This window comes from Onychostoma macrolepis, chromosome 22 (assembly GCF_012432095.1).
Source record: "Onychostoma macrolepis isolate SWU-2019 chromosome 22, ASM1243209v1, whole genome shotgun sequence".
Taxonomy (NCBI): domain Eukaryota; kingdom Metazoa; phylum Chordata; class Actinopteri; order Cypriniformes; family Cyprinidae; genus Onychostoma; species Onychostoma macrolepis.
In genome coordinates, this window is record NC_081176.1 from 22,820,487 (window position 1) to 22,845,264 (window position 24,778).

Consider the following 24,778-nt stretch of genomic DNA (forward strand, 5'->3'; position numbering starts at 1 on the left):
CAAGCATCCTCCAGTGTGTCTGTCTGTTTGTGGCTCTCTGAGTCTTAGGATGCTCTCATTCACATGCGCACCAATGAGGCGCAACTCTCTGTTTCCTCAATACAAAGAGGCCTCTGGGGATTGGTGAAGACTTGAACAGAGAGGGGCCATCAAGCATGCTGTCTGAATAATAATTAGCAGTGGATGATACATTGGATATTAAATAAGGAACAGCAGACAAAATGCAGCTACGCTGTACTTTTCACCCTCTTGCAATCATGGCCTTCCATCCACTCCAGTCTAATGACTTCACTCAAAAAGCTCTTATTTAATGCAAAATAGACCATGCCATCTGCCAGGATTCTTGGGTAAGCAATTCCTTCCGGTTGAAGTTTAAACAACTAGCTCATTTGCCATGAACCTTGTGCACTGGTGAATGTGTCATTTTTTTCTTCTGCAGTTTGTATTAATTCTCCACACAAGTTTCCATTATTTTGTTTTTGTATATTCTTTCTTCCCCCTTAATTTGTATCCTTTTTTTTTTTAAATTGACTAAAATAAAAATTTATTCAATAAATAGAAAAAAATATAGATTATTTTTGTCCATTTTGCACTATAATGAAAAGCAGAACAAAAATAAGCAATTCCTATAATAATAGTAATTATTATTATTATTATTAAAAATCATCTTGCAAAAAGTAAATAAATATAATGACAAACAAGCATATACATTTTCATAAGATGTGAATATAAGAAATTATAATTTCCTGAATAATAATAATAATATGCAATTACATATAATAATAATAAATTAAAAATCATCTTGAGTTACACCTACTAAAAAGTAGAAATATAACAGCCTAAACAAGCCATAAACATTGGCAATATATATGAATATATATCACCAGTTTTGTATATTAAACCCCTCAAAAACAAACGGTAATTTCCTTATTTCTTATTTGCAACTAAAATCACATCGCTATATATGTAAATGTGAACAGACCTATTTGTAACGCTAATAGCTATTGCAAATAAGTAGCTATTCTATTCTCGTGAAATTGTTTTATTTTGAGAATATTATTTTGTAAACGTGTGCACTGGACAAAATACGCAGACTGGCGTCTTTACTCTCCAATACATGCAATAACTGCAACAGCCGTGTCTGAAAAACATTTCAACGTGCATGAAGCAGCTTCCTGCATTGTGGGCGTGTCTACTGATTTTTAAAGGAATCCTAGAACTTTGATTGGTTTGCGTTTGCTTTTCTTTCCAGTGATTGGACAATTCTATCAGCTGCGACGAGCTGATTGGCCACCTGGTCTGTACTCAAATTCAAACGTTCGACCACGCACTCTGGTTCTAAACGGCATCGTAGCTCAACATCACTAACATATGGATGTACTGAATCGTCGTTCATTTAGATGAGTTAAAAACATGTCTTTTAAAGTCGCTAAAGCGGAATGTTTGGACTTTAGTCCAACATTTGATTCTCAAGGTAATCGCAATAAACCCGGCAAGGAAAACAGCACTTCAATTCCTGTGCTGAGTTTGCTTCAGTTCTGCAGATCTCCTTTCGTGTCATTTGGGACGATCAAGTTGGGATCATCAAAATCTTTGCCTTTACGAATCGAAAATATCACCGAGGATGCATCAACGACAGTCATTGTGGATAAAATCGCAGCATCTAAAGGCTTTTCGGTTGATCAGACGTCTTTTACAATACAAGTAAGCGTAAACAAGAAGCTGTGTGTCTAAACGATGCTTTCCAGTTAAATAAAGCGAAGATCTGTTAATGTGGTTAAAAAATGTGCATATTGCATTCATATTTAAGTAAAATGACTATCGTACTATGCTATGGCAATGAGACAAGTTTAGTGTAACTTATAGGCTACATTGAATGGGGTTTATTTAGATTACAGAATTTATACATGTGTCAAAGCTAGTTTGCAATGTGTAGAGAAATAACTCGCCATGAAATGAAAATGACTAATTCACCTATATCTGTTAATTAATTAATTTTTTAAATTCTGTGGAACACACTGGAGATGTTTGGCAGTGGGAACAGTACAATATAAGTTACTCAGTCTTCTGAAACAATATTAATGTTTTTGGTCTTAAATTTAATAATTTTTTTACTAAAAGTAATTATTCACTGAAATCCCCTCCAACATAGCTTTGTGCTATCTAAATATGAGCATATTCAAAATTAGTGCCTTTTTATTGATTACAAAACACATGAGAAGCAATGACATTGTGCGTAGTATTTGATGTGAAACCAGATGTGACGCTTCTTGACACACTATATTTGAGTATATGCAAAGGTTGTGCTGAGAAGATTAATAATTTTGTGTAAAAAAAGACCTAAATGTAACTGGAATATTGTGCAATGTGCTTTTTGGCCGTTTTTGAAGCTGTTCAGCTCAGACAGTCCCTGTTCACTTTCATTGTATGGAAAAGAGCTGCATTAACATTCTGCTAAATATCTCATTTGGAGCTGCACCGAAGAAAAGTCGCCAGTTTGGAACGACTTGAGGGAAAGTTACTTAAAAGTGCATTCTCTCTCTATTTTTTAGCCTGAAGACAGCATTATTTTAACTGTCACTTGGACACCAGTGGAAGAAGGTGGAGTTCGAGAACTTCTCTGCTTTGTTGCAAATGGAATTGTCAAACACCAGGCGATTTTGCTTGGGAAAGCAGAGGCGACAAAGAAGAAAAAGGTAATCTCTCTCTCTCTCTCTGCCTCTGGATGTCTCAATTTTTTTAATTTACACAGAGAATGGGGTAAACGTACCTATTAAGCTCACCAAAATCTACATTGAGACATTTTTAGTGCTCAAGATATCTGTTTCAGTACAAGTTCAGTACGGTTCAGTTTCAAGAAGTTGTTAAAATATTAATCTCTCTCACAATAATATTTAATTTTATTTTAAATGACAAAAGCATTTCAATTAAGATGTGTATCATTAAATGCAAAAAGTCTGGCTGTGCTTAATGGGTACTTTTTTTGTATCCTTTAAGCACACCCCTGTTACCAATATTGTTTATTTTAAACAATCTTTCTAAAGAATAATTATTTAAAAAAATATATATATATATATATATATATATATATATATATATATATATATATATTTATATATTTATTTATTTATATATATATATTTATTTATTTATTTATATTTATATATATATATTTATATATTTGAAGGTACGGAGACAATAACAAAAACAGAACACTAAAATCAAGCAACAAGGCATTCAGTTTGATCAGTTATATATTCAGTGAAGTGTCATTCAAACACATTGCAACATCTAGACTAGTCCATGTTCAGCTAAGTAACACAAAAAAACAAACAAACCTATAAAACATTTCATTCATGGGGATGAACACAGAAACTAGCCTCATTATGAAGCTTCTTATTAAATGGATGTGAATTTATTTATATTCTTCTAAGCCTGGAATACACTACACGATTTTGCCCTGAATTTCCACTGATTTACTGTCTGGAGAAGTTGACACTAGTTGCCAAAGATCAGAACCAGTCTGTAGATTTTAGTTGACAGATTTAATATAAAATTGCGTAGTGTATGATGATCACAGACTCTGATTTTTGAGCTTCAGACTTTGATTCTCTCCAGTCGGAGATGTTTGAGCAGACGTGTTTGATATTTTCAGCTGACTTTAGAACATATTGTTTTAATTTGTCACGCATCTCCTAGCAACAATGCACACATTTCTGCATGAGTTTGTTGTGATCGGAAGGAATTTGATGTCTGCTAGTGTCTGATCCGTTTAATGTATGATGCCTAGTTTTCCTTTGTGACTATTTACAAAGTCGGTAAGTGTATGATGCCTGGTGTTTTAAAAATCTGTTCAGATTTTTAAAGTCTTGCAGTTTATTCCAGCCTTTCGTTGCCTTTTTCCTGGACAGATACGACAGGTTTCTGATAGCTCCTTCTTTGTATACAGACGACATGCCTCTTTCATCTTTGGGCATAAACTACAGTTACATCTAGATTTTGTCATCTAAATGCTGTGAAAATTAGTTATTGATCATTTAAAAAAGATTAACTTAAAGTGACAACAATCAGTTATATATTAATATTTAAAGTCTGTTTATGAAGTGTTTACATAGACGTTCAATGTGGAAGAGCTTAAAGGAAATACACTGAGCTTAATTGGAGCAGTAACCATTTTTAATGAATAAATATTACATGAAATTTAAAGGGCAGTATTTTCTAGGTCATGTATTGAGTTTATACATAATTTAATATGGACAACTATTATTGACTATTTATGAAATTATACTTTTTATTATTGATGTCAGACTGAAGCTGTGTGATTTTCATAGTGCGCCCTTTAAGCTCACCTTACAATAATATGAAATCTTTAAAAATAACAGCAGTGTAAAACCACAGACCAGTAATAAATTGTCAATTTATAATAATTATAGATTTAAAAAGAGCACAAATAAGTTAATGTTCACCTTTCATTTGTATTTAGCCTTCATACAAACAAGAAATGTGAAATCACTGTCAAATAAACATCTCAGACTCACCTTATTAATATTAATATCTTTAACTTCAAACTATAGGCTAACATACACTACCAGTCAAAGGTTTTTGAACGGTAACATTTTAGTTTTTTTAAAGAATTCTCTTCTGCTCACCAAGCCTGCATTTATTTGATCCAAAATACAGCAAAAACAGTAAAATTTTGTAATATTTACCATTTAAAATAACTGTTTTCTATTTGAAAATATTTGAAAATGCAAGTTATTCCTGTGATTTCTAAGCTGAATTTTTAGCATCATTTCTCCAGTCACATGATCCTTCAGAAATCATTCTAATATTCTGATTTGCTGCTCAAAAAACATTTATTATTATGTTGAAAACAGCGGAGTAGAATCTGATTCTCTGCCAGTAGGAGGCGCTTTGAGAGCGATAGAACTAGCGCTTTCCCCAGTGATGGCTGTAATCTAAGCAGCTCCGCTCATGAAGGCTACTTTATCAGATATTCTTCCATTCTGAAGACAGTATGTTCCCTTCAGAGATACATTCATATAAATCACCTGCTTTTTGAAACGTGCAGTGCTCATGTCAAAACACCGTCACAGTCAAACGCCACAAATAAATCAATGTATGGGAAACACTGGTAATAAATATCGGAAATGTGTTTAAAAATCATATCACCGTTATTGAAAAAATTATCGCGATACATATTGATATTGAATTATTGTCCAGCCCTAGGTTGTAATATGCAAAAGTTTAAACCTTAATCTCTTAATTTTGCAGTAAGTAGTGAAATTTATCCAAAATATGGGCTTAAATATTACTTCTGGTGAAAGTTTTCAGACAGCTTTCAGAATGGCTGCCAGACAATGTGAACACATGGAGACTCATATCTCAGTGTGCAATGGTCTTATTGACCTGAAATTACAGGAGGTATGTAGTAACAAACACATCAGTTGGTTAAGACATCAAGTAAGATAACACATTTTTATTTACTTTTTTTTTTTTAATAATCTGAGCTCAGAAATGGTAGTGTGCTTAATAGGTACATGAGCTTAATAGGTACGCTTACCCTATGTGTTTTAGTATAATGTTGAGTGCTTACAAATTCTTTATTTGCAGAAAACCTTATGGGATTCAATTAAAACCAAGAAGGGTTTCCCTGCACCCTCAAAAGAGAAGAAAGTGTCTTCAATGCCTATAAAGGCTGCAAATAAGACATTTCGTGTCTCACGCCAGTCACAGTACAGAAAAGATAGAACATCCAACCCGTTGTCGCCATTAAACCAGGAACGGTCTGCCTATGGGTCCAATGCCATTAGGAAGAATGCACCATCCTCCACTCCTGAGATGTCAAAGCCTGCTTTTGTGACAGAAAAGTTTGATGATGTGCATTTGCAAAAGAACTCACCAGTGGTCGTCTTGGTACCAGCAGAGAGATTTTTGGATACACCTGGTAACAAGGATGTGACTTTTTCACATAAAGCAGAGTGCAGAGAAATCACAAGGGTTTTGAATAAAACACTCTCTCCTGCCAGCACCGCTGAGAGGTTTGGAAATCCTTTGCACTTTCAGAGTCCACTTCCCATGATTGGACAATTTGCACAAGATCAAAGTCGAGAGCCAGAGAAACCGTCTTTGTCTGTAAAAGATGCTCTGGATGTTATAGGATCAGATCTGTCGCATGCGGTGAGTCTGCCTAATGCTTGCTCAAGCTTTGATTTTTCAGATTCTCTTGAGTCTGAAAAACCGGATCCAGAAAGATCATTTAGAGCGACAGCAGTCATTTCACCACCAGTCGCTCACCCAAGGTTGACTTTCTGTGTGAAACCCAACAAAGTCATGGGCGTTGAATCAAATCATGATGCATTTAGGCTCAAGGCGTTACCTTTTAGCACCGCCACAGTGACCAAGTTGAATAAAGTGGATGATGTCCTTGTTCCTGATGGTCCCAAGAAGATTCCTGTGAACTCTACCACAGTGACCAAATGCAAAGCAGAAGCCTCTGTTGAGAGTCCAGGCTTGCGTAAGAAGAAAACTTCCAGACGCCGGCTCTTGGAGAAGACCTTGGAGCTCTCAGAAGCTAGTAATGCAGAATCCAACACAAGTTCTCCTGACAGTGCTTTACCTGTCATCAGCTCAGATTCAAGTCCAGATGTGGCACTAGAGTCCAAATTTTCTGTAACTTCAATGCAGGTTACAAAAGAGAAGCCAACCTCAAAGTTATCCTCCCCTGAACAGCTTTTGTGCTCTATATCTCCCATACGACCTCAAGTTTTGACCACAGTTAGTAGCAGTCTGTCAAGCGATCTGGAGTTGGCAGCTGGTAACGTCTCTGACAAAGTGCAACCAGGTCTTCATCAGGACCGGTTTCCAGTGCAGAGCAGGACATCTGTGCAGAGTAAAAAGAGAAAAAGTGACGAGTTTTTGAGAGGTCAGTCAGAAGACAAGACAAACGTCCAAGCAAAAAAGTGTCGTGCTCTGGCTCATGCGACAGAGAGACCAAGCCATGAAAGAACGTTCACTTCAAGGTCCACATCTGGACAGCAACGCAGAGCTATAGGTAAGCCAACTGTACTCATTGTGCGTGTAATACTAAAAATCTAGTATGCATTATCAAATACACACTAGTATACATTATTTGAGAGATTTGGTCCAAAATAATTTGGACATTGTACGAGTTGTGAACTTTATTTTTTCCCCCAAAAGCTCCAGCAAGCTCTGGAAAGTTCACAAAACCTCCACCAAAGAAAACCTCTCCAAAAACGACTCAAAAAGGTAAGAATACATTGTGTTCCTTCTTTTTAGAATGGCATGTCTTTTAAAATAAACTTTGAATAACATGTACTACAAGTTTAGTGTGACCAAGGATACCACTTTAAATGTATTTCACTCATATAGATGGCCGGTCTGTGAAGTCACTGAGCAGCTCGAGCCGAAAGCCTGCAAGGATAGTGGCTGTAGCGCAGGCCAAACTGACCTTTATAAAGCCGTCACAGACTGGTATGTTTTTATGGCTACTTTCTTATAATTTCTTTTGATGTATTTTGAATGGCATAACTTGCAATTGTACAATCTTGACAGCCATACCAAGGCATCCTCTGCCATTTGCTGCAAAGAACATGTTTTATGATGAGCGATGGATTGAGAAGCAGGAGCGGGGCTTCACCTGGTGGATGAATTATGTTCTCACTCCTGATGACTTTAAAGTTGCTACTGAAGTTACCAAAGGTAGGTGCTTTTGTTTTCCTTCATGTAAGATTTTGAATCTTTTGCTTTAAGTAATTTCAGCAGCATTTTTGTAACATCTTTCTTCCTTTTATTGTGTCGTCTTAGTGAATGCCTTATCATTAACTATGGGGAACGACAAATTCAATATACCCAAAGCACCAACAAAAGAAGAGATGTCTTTTAGAACCTACACAGCCCGTCAACGGCTAAACCGCCTTCGGCGAGCAGCTTGCAAGCTTTTTACTTCAGACACCATGGTAAAGGCCATCCAGAGACTGGAGCTGGAAGTAGAAGCCAAGAGGCTCCTTGTGCGAAAGGACAGACATCTCTGGAAGGACATAGGTATGAGATGCAAAAGATAAGCGTTTTGCCATGATTGTGAATTATGCTTGTATAACATGGGAAATCTCTTTATTCAACTAGTTGTTTGTTGTAATGTTTTTGAAAACTGTCTTATACTCAGCAAGGCTGCATTATTTTGATCAAAAATACAGTAAAACATTACAATTTACTATTTAAATATTTTTACTAGTGCAGTCAAATGATTAATCGCATCCAAAATAAATTTGTTTACATAATATATGGATATATGCACAAATGGATGCTGCACACTGGTGGTGGTTGAGGAGAGACCCCCCACATGATTGTATAGCGCTTTGGGTGTATTGCAATACACATTAAAGCGCTATATAAATGCCTCATTCATTCATTCATTCAATATATGTGTGTGTACTGTGTATATTTATGTATATATAAATACAAACATGCATGTGTATATATGTAGAAAAATGTTTATATATTTATATATAATGTAAAATATAATAATATAAATGTATATACATGTAAATATTTTCTAAATCTATATACTGAATGCGTTTATATATACATAATAAATATACACAGTACACATACATATATTATGTATATATAAACACACACATTCAGTATATATTTTGAAAATATTTACATGTGTATATACGTTTATATATTTGCAGTATTTTATATATTATATAAACATTTTTCTTAATTATATACATGCATGTTTGTTTATATATATATATATATATATATATATATATATATATATATATATATATATATATATATACATATATATATATATATATATATATATATATATATATATATATATATATATATATATATATATATACATATATATACATATATATACATATATGCATGCATACATACATATATATACATACATACATACATAATAAATAAATATACACAGTACACACACATTTTATGTAAAGAAACTTCTTTTGGATGCGATTTAATAGTTTGACAGCACTAATTTTTACTTTAATAGACTTTACAATTTCAGCATCATTACTCCAGTCTTCAGTGTCAAATGATCCTTCAGAAATCATTCTAATATTCTGAATTAGTGCTAAATAAACATGTTTATGATCAACAGTTGTGCTGCTTAATATTTCTGTGGAAATCATTATAGGGTTGTTTTATAGGATTCCTTGAATTAAAAAAAAAAAAAAAATCTTTTAACGGTAAAAATGTCATTACTGTTGGTGTTTATCAATTTAATCTGTCCTTCCTGAATAATACTATTAATTAAACAATCATACTACTAAAAACGCTCTTACTTAAATATCTAAATGTGTGTGGGGGTTTTTTTTTTTTTTTTTCAGCCTCTTAAGGAGAATCTTCCTAATTTTTCATCTTTTTATATTTATTTCTCAGGTGAGCGACAAAAAGTTCTTAACTGGCTGATATCGTACAATCCACTTTGGCTGCGAATCGGACTTGAGGTATATATTTTTCTTTGTGAAAGCATAATGTTCATTTGTTGTTAAAATTTTAAATGTTAATTTCGAATTCTCGATGACATGTCTTTTACTCATTCCTTTTTTTCAGACAATCTATGGAGAGCTAATATCACTTGAAAGCAACAATGATGTCATGGGACTGGCCATGTTTATTCTTGGACGTGTGCTGTGGAACCCAGACATAGCCGCTGAGTTCAGACACCCTAAAGTGCCCCATTTGTACAGAGATGGTAACTGAATTTATTTGATTATTTATTCTTTTTCATGCAGCTTGTTTTATTTTGTCTTTTATTGTCATTTTTTTAATCATTATCATTACTTTTGCAAACAGTGTGTCTGTTATAACCGGTTCTTTATTTTTTCACTTTCATTCATCAGGCCACGAGGAGGCACTCTCTCGCTTCACTCTAAAGAAATTAATTCTGCTGGTCTGCTTTCTGGATAAAGCCAAAGAGTCTAGACTGATCGAACATGATCCTTGTTTGTTCTGCATGGATTCTGAATTTAAGGTATGTATATTTATATTAGTGCTGTCAAACGATTAATCGCATCCAAAATAAATGTTTTTGTTTGCATAATGTTTACTGTGTATATTTATTGTGTAATATAAATACAAGCACATGCATTTATATATTTAAGAAAAATGTTCTGTTTCTCTATATATATATATATATATATATATATATATATATATATATATATATATATATATATATATATATATATATTATAGTAATATAGATGGGAATATTTTCAAAATATATACTGTATGTGTGCGTATTTATATATACATAATAAATATACACAGTGTATATATATATATCTAAATAAACTTATTTTGGATGAGATTAATCGTTTGACAGCTTTTTATACACATATATATATATATATATATATATATATATATATATATATATATATATATATATATATATATATATATATATATATATATATATATATATATATATATATATATATATATATATAATCCTTTTCTAACCACTATATATATGTATGTGTATATATAAGTATGTATGTTTGTGTATATATGTGTATATATGTATGTGTATGTATATATGTGTGGTTAGAAAAAGGAATTTCACCAAGGGTGCACTTAAAAAATTCTTTATTTATCTTTCCCTACAGTCAAGCAAAGATCTGCTACTGGCATTTTCTCGGGACTTCCTCAGCGGTGAAGGCATTTTGTCACGGCACCTCGGCCACTTGGGCCTAGCAGTATCCCATGTTCAGACTCCTCTGGATGAGTTCAACTTTGCTGTGAAGAATCTTGCTGTTGATTTGAGATGTGGCATTCGTTTGGTGTATGTTTGATTATTGCATCTTTATTGTTCATGTGTCATAACCCAAGCCAATATTTAGATTTGACATTTAACAAGCCACCAAAATCCCATTATATACATCTTCATTAAATGTTTCTATATTCATCTTCAGACGGGTCATGGAGCTCTTCACTCTAGACTGGACTTTGTCTAGAAAGCTGCGGATACCTGCTATTAGCCGCCTGCAGAAAGTGCACAATGTTGATGTTGCACTACAGGTTCTGAAAGACAAAGGTGTTGACCTTAAAGATGAGTACGGTGAGTTTCGTGACCATAAATAACTAGCAATGCCTTTATAATCTGATGAAAAAAACCTCACTCTGAACTTGCCTTCATTATCCTGAAGGAGCAAACATTGACTCCAGAGACATTGTGGATGGACACAGGGAAAAGACCCTAAACCTTCTGTGGAAAATCATATTTGCCTTTCAGGTATCAACCAGGGCTGAAGGAAATATTTTCCAGTCCACTTTTATGATAAATAATTAGTTTGACTGTGGCTATTTTTATCTTCCAATATTGTACGTGACCTTTTAAACACTGACCTTACATTCTGATGTACTTTAATTTTCATAGGTGGAAGTGCTACTTGATGAGAATCAACTCAAAGAGGAAATCAGTTTCCTCAGGAAAACATGGAGGACTAAACAGAAGCTGGCCTCATTAATGGCTAACAATGGGGTTGCATTGACGAGGATGAAGTCAAGACAAGCATTTGAACATCCCAGCCAAAAAGTGACACTGCTCATGGACTGGGTCAATGCTGTTTGTGAATTCTACAACATAAAGGTGAGTCACATTAAAGAAATAGTTTGCTCGTTTATTCACTCTGCAGAGAGCTAATACATGTTTTTTTAATAAGGTATCCTGCATAGGATCCTCATCTGAACAAAATCTCCATTATTTTTCCAGGTTGAAAATTTCACGGTGTCATTCTCAGATGGTCGTATCCTGTGCTACCTCATTCATCATTACCATCCTGGTCATCTCCCTGCAGAAGAGATTCAACAGAGAACAACGCAGACCATTGAATGTGGCCATCGTGGCAGAGTGGAGCTCAATAACTCCTCGACTGACTCGGACTGCTCTTTTGAAAATTTGCCCACAAAACAAACTGGTACTTTGAGAAAATTACTTTTTTTTTTTTTTTTTAAGATTAAGCATTCCTGTAATAGTGTGGTAATTTATACAATTTAACACTGTAAATGTCTCAGAATGGTTTGCTTTTTTGCCTTGGGTTCAGAATCCCCTTTAGTGGACTTCAGAGAGCTACTTGAGAATGAGAGAAGTAACTTTAAGTTGGTGAACACTGCTGTGTCTTATCTGGGAGGGGTGCCTGCTATGATAAATCCAGAGGATATGTCCAACACTATCCCAAATGAAAAGGTAAAAATAATTGTAATCCCCTTCCACATTTTGGGTTAGCAGAAAAACATGCTTGTTGGAGAAGAAAAAAAAACTCTTGAGGTTGTGTAGAAATACTTTTCATATTAATGTTTATTTAATGCGTATTGATTAATTGTGACTTTTTAACCCAGGTTGTCACATGCTACCTCTCCTTCCTCTGTGCTCGTCTTTTGGATCTCCGCAATGAAACGAGAGCAGCCCGAGTAATCCAGGGTGCATGGCGGAGATACAAGTTACAGAAGGACATTGAGCTTATTCAGGTAACGGTAAAGTTTTTCTACTTTTAAGCTGCTTGGAACCTTGCTGTGCTTAGATTTTTTTATCTTATATTCAAATGCTCTGTATGCACAGCAAAGGAACCTGGCTGCTACTAAAATTCAAGCTCTTGTGCGGAAGTTCATCTTGAGAAGAAGAATGATCAGACAGAGTAAGGCAGCCATCGTGATCCAAACATTCTGGAGAGGATACGTTGCACTGGAAAAGTTGAGAGTGCTGAAAAAAGAGAAACAGTTTGCTCTTCAAAATGCAGCTGCAACTGTAATTCAGGTATATTCAGGATTAAGACAATATGTAACCCAGCTCATCCTGTACTGCTGCACCTAGTAAAATTTTAATATTTCAGCAGTTAGCCAATTAATAGATCAATTATAGATCTATCTCTAGATGGCTAATCTTAATTAGAATTTTCTTGTCCTCCCATAGAAAACATACAAAGCTTGGAGGATTCAAAGTCTCCTAAAGAAAACCATGCTGCCTCTGTAATCCAAGCAGCTTTCCAGAAGTGGCACGCAAAGAAATTGAGGGAAGAAATGCTGCAGCGTTGCATTCAAGCATGGTACAGAATGCAGCGTTGTAAAACCCAGTACCTAGATATGAAAAGCAAAGCAGTTTGTGTTCAAGCATGGTTTAGAGGTCACCTTCAAAGATGCAAGTTCCAGACTTTAAAGAAAAGGCATGATGCTTCAATTGTCATTCAGAGTGCATTCAGGGCCTACCTCGTCAGACAACACGCATCTAAAATGAAGCAAAATGCAGTCGCGATTCAGAGGTGGTTCCGAGCATGCATGCTAAGGAAAGCAGAACAGAAGAGATACTTCAAGATTAAATCGGCAGTTCTTGCTCTGCAAGCAGCTTTCCGTGGCTGGAAGGTCCGACGATCTGTGGCTCAGCGCCACCAAGCTGCACTTATGATTCAAACTGCTTTCAGGCAGTTTATGGCTCAAAGGCACTATTTATGTTTAAAAAGATCAGCCATTGTTCTGCAACAGAGATACAGAGCAAAAGTACTTGGAGACAAATTACGACAAGAGTGTATGGCTCTTAAACTCGCTTCGGTGACGATTCAAGCAATTTGGCGAGGACGAGCTGAGAGGAAGAAGATCAGTCAACTCCACAGATTTGCCAGAATCATTCAGTCAAACTACCGTAGATATGCAGCACAGACACTGTTTTTGGAAATGAAACAGGCTGCCGTAGTCATTCAAAGAAACTACAGAGCCTTCAGAGATGGACGGAAGGTGTATGCAGAATACACAGAAATTAAAAGAGCGGCAATTGTGCTACAGAGTGCTTATCGTGGCAAGAGAGCAAGACAAGAACTGCAGAAGAAAAACAAAGCAGCAACTTTGATTCAGTCTGTGATAAGAGCACATAGGTGCCGTCAGAGGTTTTTAGCTCTAAAACGTGCTGCTATTTTCGTCCAGCAACACCATCAGGCTTTAGCACTTGGACGGCTGGAAAGAAGCCATTACATCCATTTGAGGCACGCAACTCTAACTCTACAGGCCATATATCGGGGTTCCAAAGTGAGGCAAAATCTGAGACGAGAGCATCAAGCTGCTACTATCATTCAAGCTCAATTCCGAATGCATAAGGTACGCGCTGCCTTTCTTGCTGCAAAGTGTGCAGCTATCATCATACAGCAGCAATACAGAGCCTATAGAGTTGGCAAATGCATGCGAGCTACTTACTTGCAAACTAAAAATGCTGCTGTAGTTATTCAGTCAGCGTTCAGGGAATGAAAGTTCGCAACTACTTGAGAAAATCTCATCAAGCTGCAACAGTGATTCAGGCACATTTCCGTGGACATTCCCAACTCAAGAAGTACCAAAGACAACAGTGGGCCGCATCCATTTTACAGCAGCGATTCAGGGCAATGATGACTAAAAATGCTGTCATGAAGAGATATGCAGCCATGAAAACTGCTGCCATATGTATCCAGTCAGCTTTCCGTGGAATGATGGTGAGAAAGCAGATTGCAGAAAGGCATAAATCTGCAAAAATGATCCAGAAGACATATAGAGCATTCAAGCAACGCCGTGATTACCTTGCTCTCAGAAATGCCACTATTCGTATTCAGGAACAGTTCAGAGCAATTATAAGTGCAAGGCAGCAACGTAAAAGGTTTTGCTCCTTGAGAGCAGCCGCCATCACTTTGCAGTCTATGTACCGAGGGATGAGGGTAAGGAAAGAAATCGATAGAAAGCATGAAGCGGCTGCTGTGATTCAGGCAATGTACAAAATGTACAGAACTCGAGTGCCATTCCAAGCTATGAAACTGGCTGCATTGGTCATACAGAGGCAATACAGGTGCCATCTACTGAGAAAAGAGGCGAGAGAACTTTTTGAAGCTACGGCGAGTGCAACTGCAATTCAGGCAATTTACAGAGGAAACCATACACGCCGTGACATTGCTAGAATGAATTTTGCAGCCACAGTCATTCAACGGAAGTACTTTACCTACAAACAAAGAAAGCACTTTTTGTCCATCAGAGCTGCTGTTGAATTCTGTCAACAACACTATCGTGCCGTTTTGGTAGCAAGGCACGATCGGAGAGATTATTTTGCTAAACGCCAAGCTGTTGTTGCAATCCAAGCAACTTTTAGAGGAATGCAGGTCCGTCGACAGATCCGAAGAGAGCATGAAGCTGCAACAATCATTCAGTCCCATGTGAGAAAGCACATCCTCAAGTTGCACTTCCAGCGACTTCGGTGGGCAGTCTGTACTGTTCAGCAGCGTTTCAGAGCTAACAAAATGATGAAACGAGAGATGGTAGCACTGCAAGAACAGAAGAGTGCTGCCTTGATTCTGCAAGCAGCCTATCGTGGCATGAAGTCCAGACAGACTTTGAAGCAAATGCATCAGGCTGCCACCACTGTTCAGGCAACTTTCAGAGCTCACAGTGCTCGTAAACGGTATTTAGCCATGAAATGCGCTGCCATTGTCATTCAGCAAAGGTACCGTGCCACAAATGTAGCGAAACAGCAGAGAAAACATTTTCTTGAAATGTGCCAAGGTGCACTTGTTGTTCAGGCATGTTATAGAGGTCTTAAAGTTAGAAGGAAACTACTACAACAGCGTCAAGCAGCTGTCTTGATTCAGTCTTGTTTTAGGAGACACAAAGAGATGGTTAAGTACCAGGCCATGAGGTTGTCAGCTATTATTATTCAGAGCTATTACAGGTCAAACATCCAGGCTAGAGCAGATCGTGAGAGCTATCTACGTTTAAGAAAGTCAGCCATTGTCATTCAAGCAGCTTATCGGGGACACTCTCTAAGGATGCAATTGGCAGAAAAGCAAGAAGCATCCATCATCATACAGGCTGGTTTCCGGATGTACCAGCAGAGGTCAGCATTTAAGAGACAGCTCTGGGCAGCCAGGGTTCTCCAGCAGAGGTTTAGAGCCCTGAAACTTCGAGGCGAGCAGATGCGTAGATACCAGCAGGTAAGAAATGCTGCTGTATGCCTGCAGAAATCTTTCAGAGGGATGAAGGGGAGAGAATTGGCCAGGCAGACCAAGGCCACAAGAACCATCCAATCCTACCTAAGGATGGCTGTCCAACGGCAGCGTTTCTTGAAAGAAAAAGCTGCAGCAATCACGATTCAGTCTGCGACAGAGGCCTTTGCGCCAGAGTTCAGCATGCCAGGATGCAAGCAAGCGCAACACTCATCCAAAAGTGGTACAGATCATGTAAACTGGTCCAGAAAGATCGGAATGGTTTTGTTGCTCTTAAGCAAGCTACACTTATCTTGCAATCTGCATTGCGTGGAATGCTAATGAGGAGGCTTGCAAAGCGAAGGCTGGCTGCAATCAAGATTCAGTCTGTTATGCGCATGCATGTACACCGCAAGCACTACGTGACGCTCCGCTCAAGTGTCCTGAAGTTGCAAGCTCATTACAGAATGTTTGTGGACCAGAGAAGATACCGCAGGTTGCAGGCTGCAACTATTATTCTCCAAAAGCATTACAGAGCTCATAGGGCAACAGTGGAGCAGAGGAGCAGTTATCTGAAGACACTCCAGCACATAAAGATCCTTCAGGCCAGAGTGCGTGGACACATTGAGTACAGAGGATTTCAGAGATTGCGTGCGAGTGCCATCACAATTCAGGTATGCGATTCACTATACTTGTATTCTGTCTTGTAATTTGTTTTATCCTGCATCACTTTTGGAAATTCAACAGAAGGGAGTAGGTTTAACTGGGAAGGCAAAATTTTATTTATTTTTTTAACCCTCAAACAGGCACATTATCGCGGGATGATTGAAAGACGAGGTTTCAGCATCTCAAGGAATCGGTTTTGGTTTTACAGAAGCATTACAGAGCTTTCCGCCTCTGCCAGAGAGGGCGTGCACAGTTTCTTCAACTGCGAAAATCAGCTGTTGTGATACAAGTAAGCATGAAATAACTCAAATTACATTTGATTTAAACTTTTTTTTTTTTTTTTTTTTTGAATCTCTAGCACCTGTTACTGCAAAAATCCTACTTTTGTTTCTGTTTATTTTTTAATGTACACTTGTGTTTCTGCTGATTATCCTGTTTGAGATTTTTGGATTTAAGTGTGTACATCTGATTTTTACGTTTGGTTTATCTCTTGTTTACCTCAGACAGCATTTCGGGCTTATCAAACAAGACAACATGCTGTGCGAGCACAGGCTGCCCAGAAAATACAGGCCTGGTTCCGAGGACGCATGGCTAGACGAAACTACATTTTAAAACAAGCTGCTATTGCAACCATTAGTCGGTGTATTCAAGCAAGACGCCAACGTTCAAGGTAACAAATAAAGGATATTTTATTATTTTCTTCTGCTTTTAAATTGTCACATGGATTTACAACATGACCATTTGTCCTCCACTCCAAGATTTCTAGCAGTCCAGCACAGTGTCCGAGTCATTCAGCAAAGATGGAGGGAAACTCTAATCGCCAGAAAACAGCATGCTGACTTCCTCAAGTTTAGAAAGTCTGTTCTATACATCCAGGCGTTGTGGAGAGGTCAAAGAGTGAGAGATTCCATTCAAAAGGTACTTGTTCTTTTTGTGGGAATCAATATTTATTATAAACGAATTGCTACTATAATTCTGCCTTTAAGGGGCAGCCGTGTTTGACTTATACTGACACCTAGTTGTGTGGAAGCAACCTTACACTAAAGCAAAGTTTACAATTGCTGTTGTAGAAATGTGCTGTCAACTAACATTAGCATATTCCATGAGTGAAAGTATTGAATAATAGTAATAGGATATTACTGAGATGTAGTTAGTGGTATTTGGCTGGTTAAATGATCATGACTTGACCCACTTTTTAATAAGAAAAAAAAAAGATTGAGTGCACCTTTTAAATGTTGGTGAACTTTGCTTTGAAATGTCACACTTTTTGTCACCAATTTGTACCAATTCCGGAAGCAAAATAGACTTTGTGCAGTGATGACATTGCTCTGTAAATACAGTCTAACTAAAGTTTGTTATTTGCAGATAAAGTTTCAGGGAAACCGTTTTCAAAGTCCATTCGTTTATACAGACATTATCCTGTGTAATATTGCTTGTATTGCCAAATATTTATTTTGGTCTGTTAGGTCTTGACTGATTTTTAAAATAATTGGGTCGATTTGTGTTGTGCTACATACAAAACATTTGCTTTGACTTACAAAGAACTGCTGAAGCTATAGAAACAATCCTATTATTCCCAAATGTATTTTGACATAAATGTTTAGCAACTTTTGAAATCATCACTAAGCCTTCAGTCTATTCTTTTTCACAGCAAATAACAGCTGCTGTGAAGATACAGTCAGCTTTCCGAGGCTTTAGCCAAAGACGTCAATATCACCAACAGAGAGATGCTGCCATAATTCTACAGCGCCGTTTCAGATTTTTACGGCTGGCCAGAATTAAAGAAGAAAATCTAAGACGACGACACTATGCCGCTGTCTATCTTCAGGCTTTGTGGCGTGGTTGGCTTGCAAGACAACAGGCAAGTTTTCTTTATATCTATGAGTAATGTTGTTATTGACTTGCATAAGTAATTGGCTATTTAAAGGATTTGTTCACATCCAGAATGAAAATTCATTTACACAGTCATTTACTCACCCTCCACTTGTTCCAAATCTGTACGAGTTTCTTTCTTCTGTTAAACACAAACGAAGATGTTGGTATTCCAACAGTTGATGAGCACCATTGACTTTCATAGTAGGAAAAAAAATACTATGGAAGTCAGTGGCAACTGTTTGAATACCAACATTTTTCAAAATATATTTTGTTCAACAGAACAAAGAAACTCAAAGAATTGGAACAAGTGGAAGGTGAGTAAATGATGACAGAATTTTTATTCTGGAAGTGAACTTGTCTTTCAAGTAATCGTTCAGCAACCAACTAGTTGGAGAAGGTTACTCAGTGCCCATCCGTGATTCTTGAGTCAACTGATGGGACTGAATATGCTAAAAGTTAATAAATGTGTATTAACGTTTTCCTTTTTATAGATGAAAGAAATGGCTTGTGCTGCAAGACGCCACCGTTTCACAGCTGCGGTTTACCATCATCTCTGTGCAATAAGGATTCAGAGAGCTGTGCGAGCACACTGGGCTCTTGAATCCGCCAAGAGGAAGATCTCTTCGGTCCTATACATCCAGGTACATTTAATCATCAAAATAAAATAATTTCTTAATTACAGAGAAGGAATTACATGTTTTTGTTTTCGAAGTTCACAGATTTTCAACCAGCTTTGCATTGTTACAGTGTTTGTTTTATATAGCCCTATTCGGACAGAACTAGTTTTACAGGGGGTCGTTAGAGAAATTTGTTTCACAGACGTACTTTGCGATTGTAATCCCGTCTGAATCTGCCACGTCTGTGTTTCTCACACGACCTCTAATAATTCCAGAGCAAATTACCTACTGTTTTTCTGCAAACTCAGTGATCCTCTGAGAAAACTAATCCCGTCCGGATGCGAATGTCTGTGAGTGCCGACGATATACAGTGCCCTCCAAAAGTATTGGAACAGTGAAGACAAAATTGTTCTGTTGGCTGTGAAGTAAAGGCATTTGCAAATACGATGAAAAGATGAATGAGACAAAACTACAGAATGTCACATTTTATTATTAGCCATTTCAACACATACATGTTTTACCAAATAAAAAGAACAGCACTTTTAGAGTTCATCCCACTCATTGATGTGAGCATAAGTATTGGGACAGTTGAACATAAGGCAGATATTATTAAAAGCTATTATTTAGCTTTCTAGTAGCTCAAATAGTAGAGCATGGCGCTAGCAACGCCAAGATCATGGATTCGATTCCCAGGGAAAGCAAGAGCTGATAAAATGTAAAACCTGTAACTTGAATGCAATGTAAGTCGCTTTGGATAATGTCTAATTTGGTGATGTCTGTGACCCATAGACATCACCAGACTCTTGGTCTCATCCTTTGAAATGCTTTTCCCAGCTTTTAATGCAACCAATTCCAATTGTTGCTTGTTTTGGGGAGTTTCTGCCTTTACTCTCCTCTACAGCTGATGAAATTCACGTTCATTCTGATTTAAATCTGGAGATTGACTTGGGCAATCTAAGACTTTCCATTTCTTTTCCCTTATAAATTCCTTGACTGAACTGGCAGGTGTTTTGGGTCATTGTCCTGATGCAATATGAAGCACTTCCCAATGAATCTGGTGGCATTTTCTTGAATATTGGTAGACAAGATGGTTTTGTACCCTTCCAAATTCATTCTGCTACTGTCATCATACATTAAGTCTTCAGTAAAGTTGAGATGGCCATGACACCACCTCCACCATGCTTTACAGATGAGGTTGTATGCTTGGGATCATTTGCAGTTCCCTTTTTTTTCTCCACATTTTTGCTTTCCCATCACTTAGATAAAGGTTCATCTTTGTCTCATCGGTCCATGAACACCGTTCCAAAACTCTTCTGGCTCACCTTTGTGCATTTTTGCAAACTCTAATCTTGCTTTTATTATTTTTGGAGCTGGTCAGAGGTTTGTATCTTGCTGTGTAGCATCTGTAATTCTGTGTCAAAGTCTCCTGAGGACAGTAAATTGTCAGAGCATCACCCCAGATTTCTGGAAGTTGTTGGTGATTTTACAGACATGTCTTTTAGGGTTAATTTTCACAGCTTTTGTTTTCTCAGCCGATCAGGTAGTTGTTGGTTGCTGGTGGTTTCCAAACTCTTGATTTCTAATTTTCCAATAATAAAATGTGACATTCTGTAGTTTTGTCTCATATTCATCTTTTAATCATATTTGTAAATGTCTTGACTCCATAGCCAACAAAGCAATTTTGTCTTTACTGTTCCAATACTTTTAGAGGGCACTGTATATACATTTTTTTTCACAATGCGTTTCCTTGTTTCTTTTGGCCAATGTGAACTACCGTAGACGCTCTTACCATACGGTGCGGTGCGTGCATTTTTTTATATGTTTGCATCCCAGCAAAGGAAAAAAAACAAAAACAATAATAAAATCAAGAGCCAGATAACGTAAACTGTTAAGACTGGCTACTTGTAACATCAGCATCAGATTAACGTTACTCACCTTCATTTCTGCACTCAATTATGTTTTAATTACATATGTACCTTTTATGAAAATTAAACATGGATTTACTTCAAATAAAAAAATAAGTTAAACTGAAGTAACCACACATTAAGCATGCTTTTGCTATACTAGCCATATAGCTTCACCATGATATTTGTAGTAAAACTTTGGTTATACTATCAATCTGAATGACTAGCCTATACACATCGCGTGCATGAGCGCCTGATCCCTGCGACGCCCAGATGTCCAAAACAGACCCTCCCACCTCTGTAATAAACAGGGAGATGTTAGTCCTGTCCAAACTCGCAAAATCGCAAACGTCAGGTGATGACAATCGAAACTCAAACGTAGTTTAGAAAACTAGTCCCGTCCGAATAGGGCTTATGTAAATAAAATTTTTTAAAAAAGTGTAATTTTTATGTTACCTGCATTGAGATACTTTGGGTGATAAATAAATGGGGAGAAAGGGTACACTGTTGACAGTTCTGGGCTTTTGTGAAAATGACAGATTTCAGTGTACATTTCTCTCTTTCTCTGCCCCACTTTTCTAGCAATGTTTTAGGGCAAAGCTGCAAAGAAAGAGATACCTTAAAGACAGAGAAGACATCATCAAGACCCAGAGAGCAGTGAGAACTTGGTTACATCATCGCAGCAAAGCTGCTGCTACTATCCAGCACGCAGTTAGGAAGCTCCTTCTGAGACGCCGGAAGGAGAGGCTACAATGTGGAATAATAAAGGCACAGGTATGGTGTCTTAAATGAACTGGTTTAAAAAAAACAACAACTGACTTATTTAATATACATTTATGCATGCATGCTTGTAATGTACTCACTATTTACTGGTTTTTCAAAACCAGTATCTTTAGACCACAAAAGTGTTAATGTAGGTGTTGGAAGTGTTCTCTGTTTTGGGTGAACAACTATTAATTAGAATTTTTATCATTTAAATGTAATTGTTTTAAGGCACTCTGGAGGGGTCATCGTTCAAGAAAACATCATGACACAAGCAAAGTTATTTCCATGAGGCGCCGTCTCAGGGAAGTAAATCGAGGGGTGAAGGAAGAGGACAAGCTTTGTAACAAGACTACAACAGCACTAAGCTACCTGCTTGGACTTCAAAATTATGCTTACATTCTTGCAGCCTTGAAACATTTGGGTAAGACCTTGTTTTTAAAGTTTGGAGGCTGGCTGATTCATAAAATGATAGCTAACTTTATCTTTTTGTCACGGTTAAAGAAACTGCCACAAGACTTTCTCCAGAGTGCTGTGAACGTCTTGTTGAAAGCAGAGCAACACACACCATCTTCACTCTGATAAGGAGCTGCAACAGAAGTGTGCCTTCAATGGAGATCATCACATTATCCATCCAAGTTCTTCTCAACTTATCAAAGGTATGTTGCCTCATAATTAAGGAATTAGAGTTGTTAGTTACAAATTTGTATGAAATCACTTAATATGCCGATTAATTAATTGCATATAACATTGCTGATTTTTGCTTTTTTCATTATATTTTTCAGTACAACAGAACCATTGATGCAGTTTATGATGTGGACAACTCTGTAGAAACCCTCCTAGATCTTCTGCAGATCTACCGGGAGAAGGCTGGAGATAAGGTTGCAGAAAAAGGTGGCAACATCTTTACCAAGGCTTGTTTTCTCTTGGTCCTCTTAGTCCAGGATGAAAGGAGAGCAATGGTGGGTGTTTTGCCTTAAGCAACTGGGTTCAATAACAGTTGAAATAAAGTGCTATCAATACAGCCCCACTTGTGTTGAAACTGTAGCAACTTTAATGCCATGAAATGTTCTGTTCATACAGGAGGTTCGAAACCTTTCAAAGGTTTCAGATCGCATTCGCAGCATCTACCGACTTACACTTCGAAAGTGCAAGATGGATGCTGAGAGAAACAAAGTCAAGCAGAAAATGAACGCCTCTCAATGGAAGCTTCCTCCTCCAAGCCACCCTCGAAAATCAAAACCTGTGGCCAGGTATGCAATTATCTACTATGTATAAAATATTTTTCCATAGTCTGTGTTGTAGGGAAGACCCTGATCCCATCAACCTTCTGATTTCTCTCAGGTTTGCTCCTGACTGGGTTCTACGGCGTGACAAATTAAAGGACATCGTGGATCCTCTTCGTGCCATTCAGATGCTGGCAAACGCTCTGGCTATTGTGCCTTGAAAATATTGCAGCAAGGAAAAGTCTGTATTACCTGTGCACTGCCAAAGTGTTGCTCAGAATTGTGCACCCATGTAAATATTGTGTATTTTTGTATTGTGAATATTTTTAATGCCGTTTTATCAAAATGTTGTGGATGACTGTTTTATTGGCGCATTGGGGTCTGTGCTAAAAGATGGCACGTTAGCTCTGAGATTCTGTAAATAGAAGTGCAGTTTGGAATTGATTTATTTTAAAGCGCTGGAATTGAATATTAAAAAGAACCACAGCTTGTTCTGGTGCCATTCTTGACTGAAATAACAGAATTAAAATAACATGAGTGAGCCAGTGTGTTTTTTTTAAACTTCCTTGAAAACGAAAACAAATCTGTCATTACACAAAAAAATAAAAATAGCTATATTAGCGTCTATACCAATAAGCCAAAATGTACTGTGTATTTTGAGGTCATGCACTTAAATGCTCCAGCTCCTAAAAGTCAGGTGGATCGTGATTGGCTGCAAATTTACATCACATGAGCTGGGGGGGAAAAAAAAGTTTCTGAAAATTTTAAAGGGGTGGTTGACTTTATTTTATTTATTTTTTTATTGTCTAAGCTTGATTGTGTTTATGGGGTGTAGTCAAACATGTGTTCATTTATCCTGATTAAAGCAACCCTCATCCGTCCCTCGGGTCAGAACGACCTGAAACTGATTTTCGATGATTTTTTTTAAAAATCAAGCATTGATCGTTATGATCCGAGACTTCTTGACTTTTGTCACACTTGCACGGGAACACACACAAAAATTTTTTGAGTGGATTTGAAAATGTTAAGTGGGGGTGAAAAAAAAGAAAAGTAACAAAAGTGTCCCTCGTGGGTCAATTTGACCTGGACCCCAAAAAGCATAGAATTCATGAAAAAACTGCTGATTTTTTAATTTAATTTTGTCACACTTTTGTAGCGGTGACCCCGAATAGTCGACGATTCGATGCTTCGATTCGAGGAGCCTGATTCGACTCACAGTCGAATATTCGCGGGGTGTTATGGTCATATCATTTTGCCTATATGGGGGTGCTCAATGTCTGATTTCACATAGAACTACCAGTTTTCTCCCAATAAGTTAATATACAGCCTCTTATGATAATGCTGTAAATAAGAATCTGAAAAGTAAAAAAAAAAGCTTTAAATATTTTAACTTGAGTGAATCTGTGACCGACAGAGGAGCATTCTGGCGGCAAGGATTTAAAACTTTAACAAGACTCAAACTGATGCAGAGTGAAAGACAGGATTTTTTTCGATCAGGTAGGATACAAGTGATTTCAAAACATTTCAGCCGGTTTATATCGTGTATATATTATTTATCTCGTATAACGAGATATCATATTTGTATTTTTAAATTGATCTTTTATATTTGTTACATATTTATGAAAATTTATGGATTGGCATGTTTGGATTAAAATCCAGTATAATCTTTTTTTTTTTTTTTTTACAAAATATAAATTTTTTAATGTTTTTATATATTAAAGCCTTGATAT

At 36.9% G+C, this 24,778-nt stretch overlaps 1 protein-coding gene across 1 annotated transcript; it reads left to right on the top strand.

Annotated features, from left to right (window-relative positions):
• The first annotated feature begins 1,296 nt into the window (after nucleotides 1–1,296).
• On the top strand, nucleotides 1,297–23,580 carry aspm (assembly factor for spindle microtubules). The gene is given in 34 exon segments (XM_058759723.1): nucleotides 1,297–1,704; nucleotides 2,553–2,696; nucleotides 5,614–7,054; nucleotides 7,201–7,269; nucleotides 7,393–7,494; nucleotides 7,576–7,722; nucleotides 7,828–8,064; nucleotides 9,448–9,515; nucleotides 9,622–9,763; nucleotides 9,912–10,042; nucleotides 10,683–10,858; nucleotides 10,989–11,134; nucleotides 11,223–11,308; nucleotides 11,453–11,665; nucleotides 11,789–11,993; nucleotides 12,120–12,262; nucleotides 12,415–12,543; nucleotides 12,635–12,829; nucleotides 12,986–13,022; nucleotides 13,025–14,293; nucleotides 14,296–16,173; nucleotides 16,176–16,672; nucleotides 16,805–16,832; nucleotides 16,835–16,953; nucleotides 17,168–17,334; nucleotides 17,423–17,582; nucleotides 18,316–18,525; nucleotides 19,031–19,180; nucleotides 21,643–21,834; nucleotides 22,054–22,246; nucleotides 22,327–22,481; nucleotides 22,608–22,784; nucleotides 22,906–23,075; nucleotides 23,167–23,580. Coding segments are annotated over 34 exon segments (9,570 nt in total). The 5' UTR covers nucleotides 1,297–1,413; the 3' UTR covers nucleotides 23,270–23,580.
• Nucleotides 23,581–24,778: the final 1,198 nt, after the last annotated feature.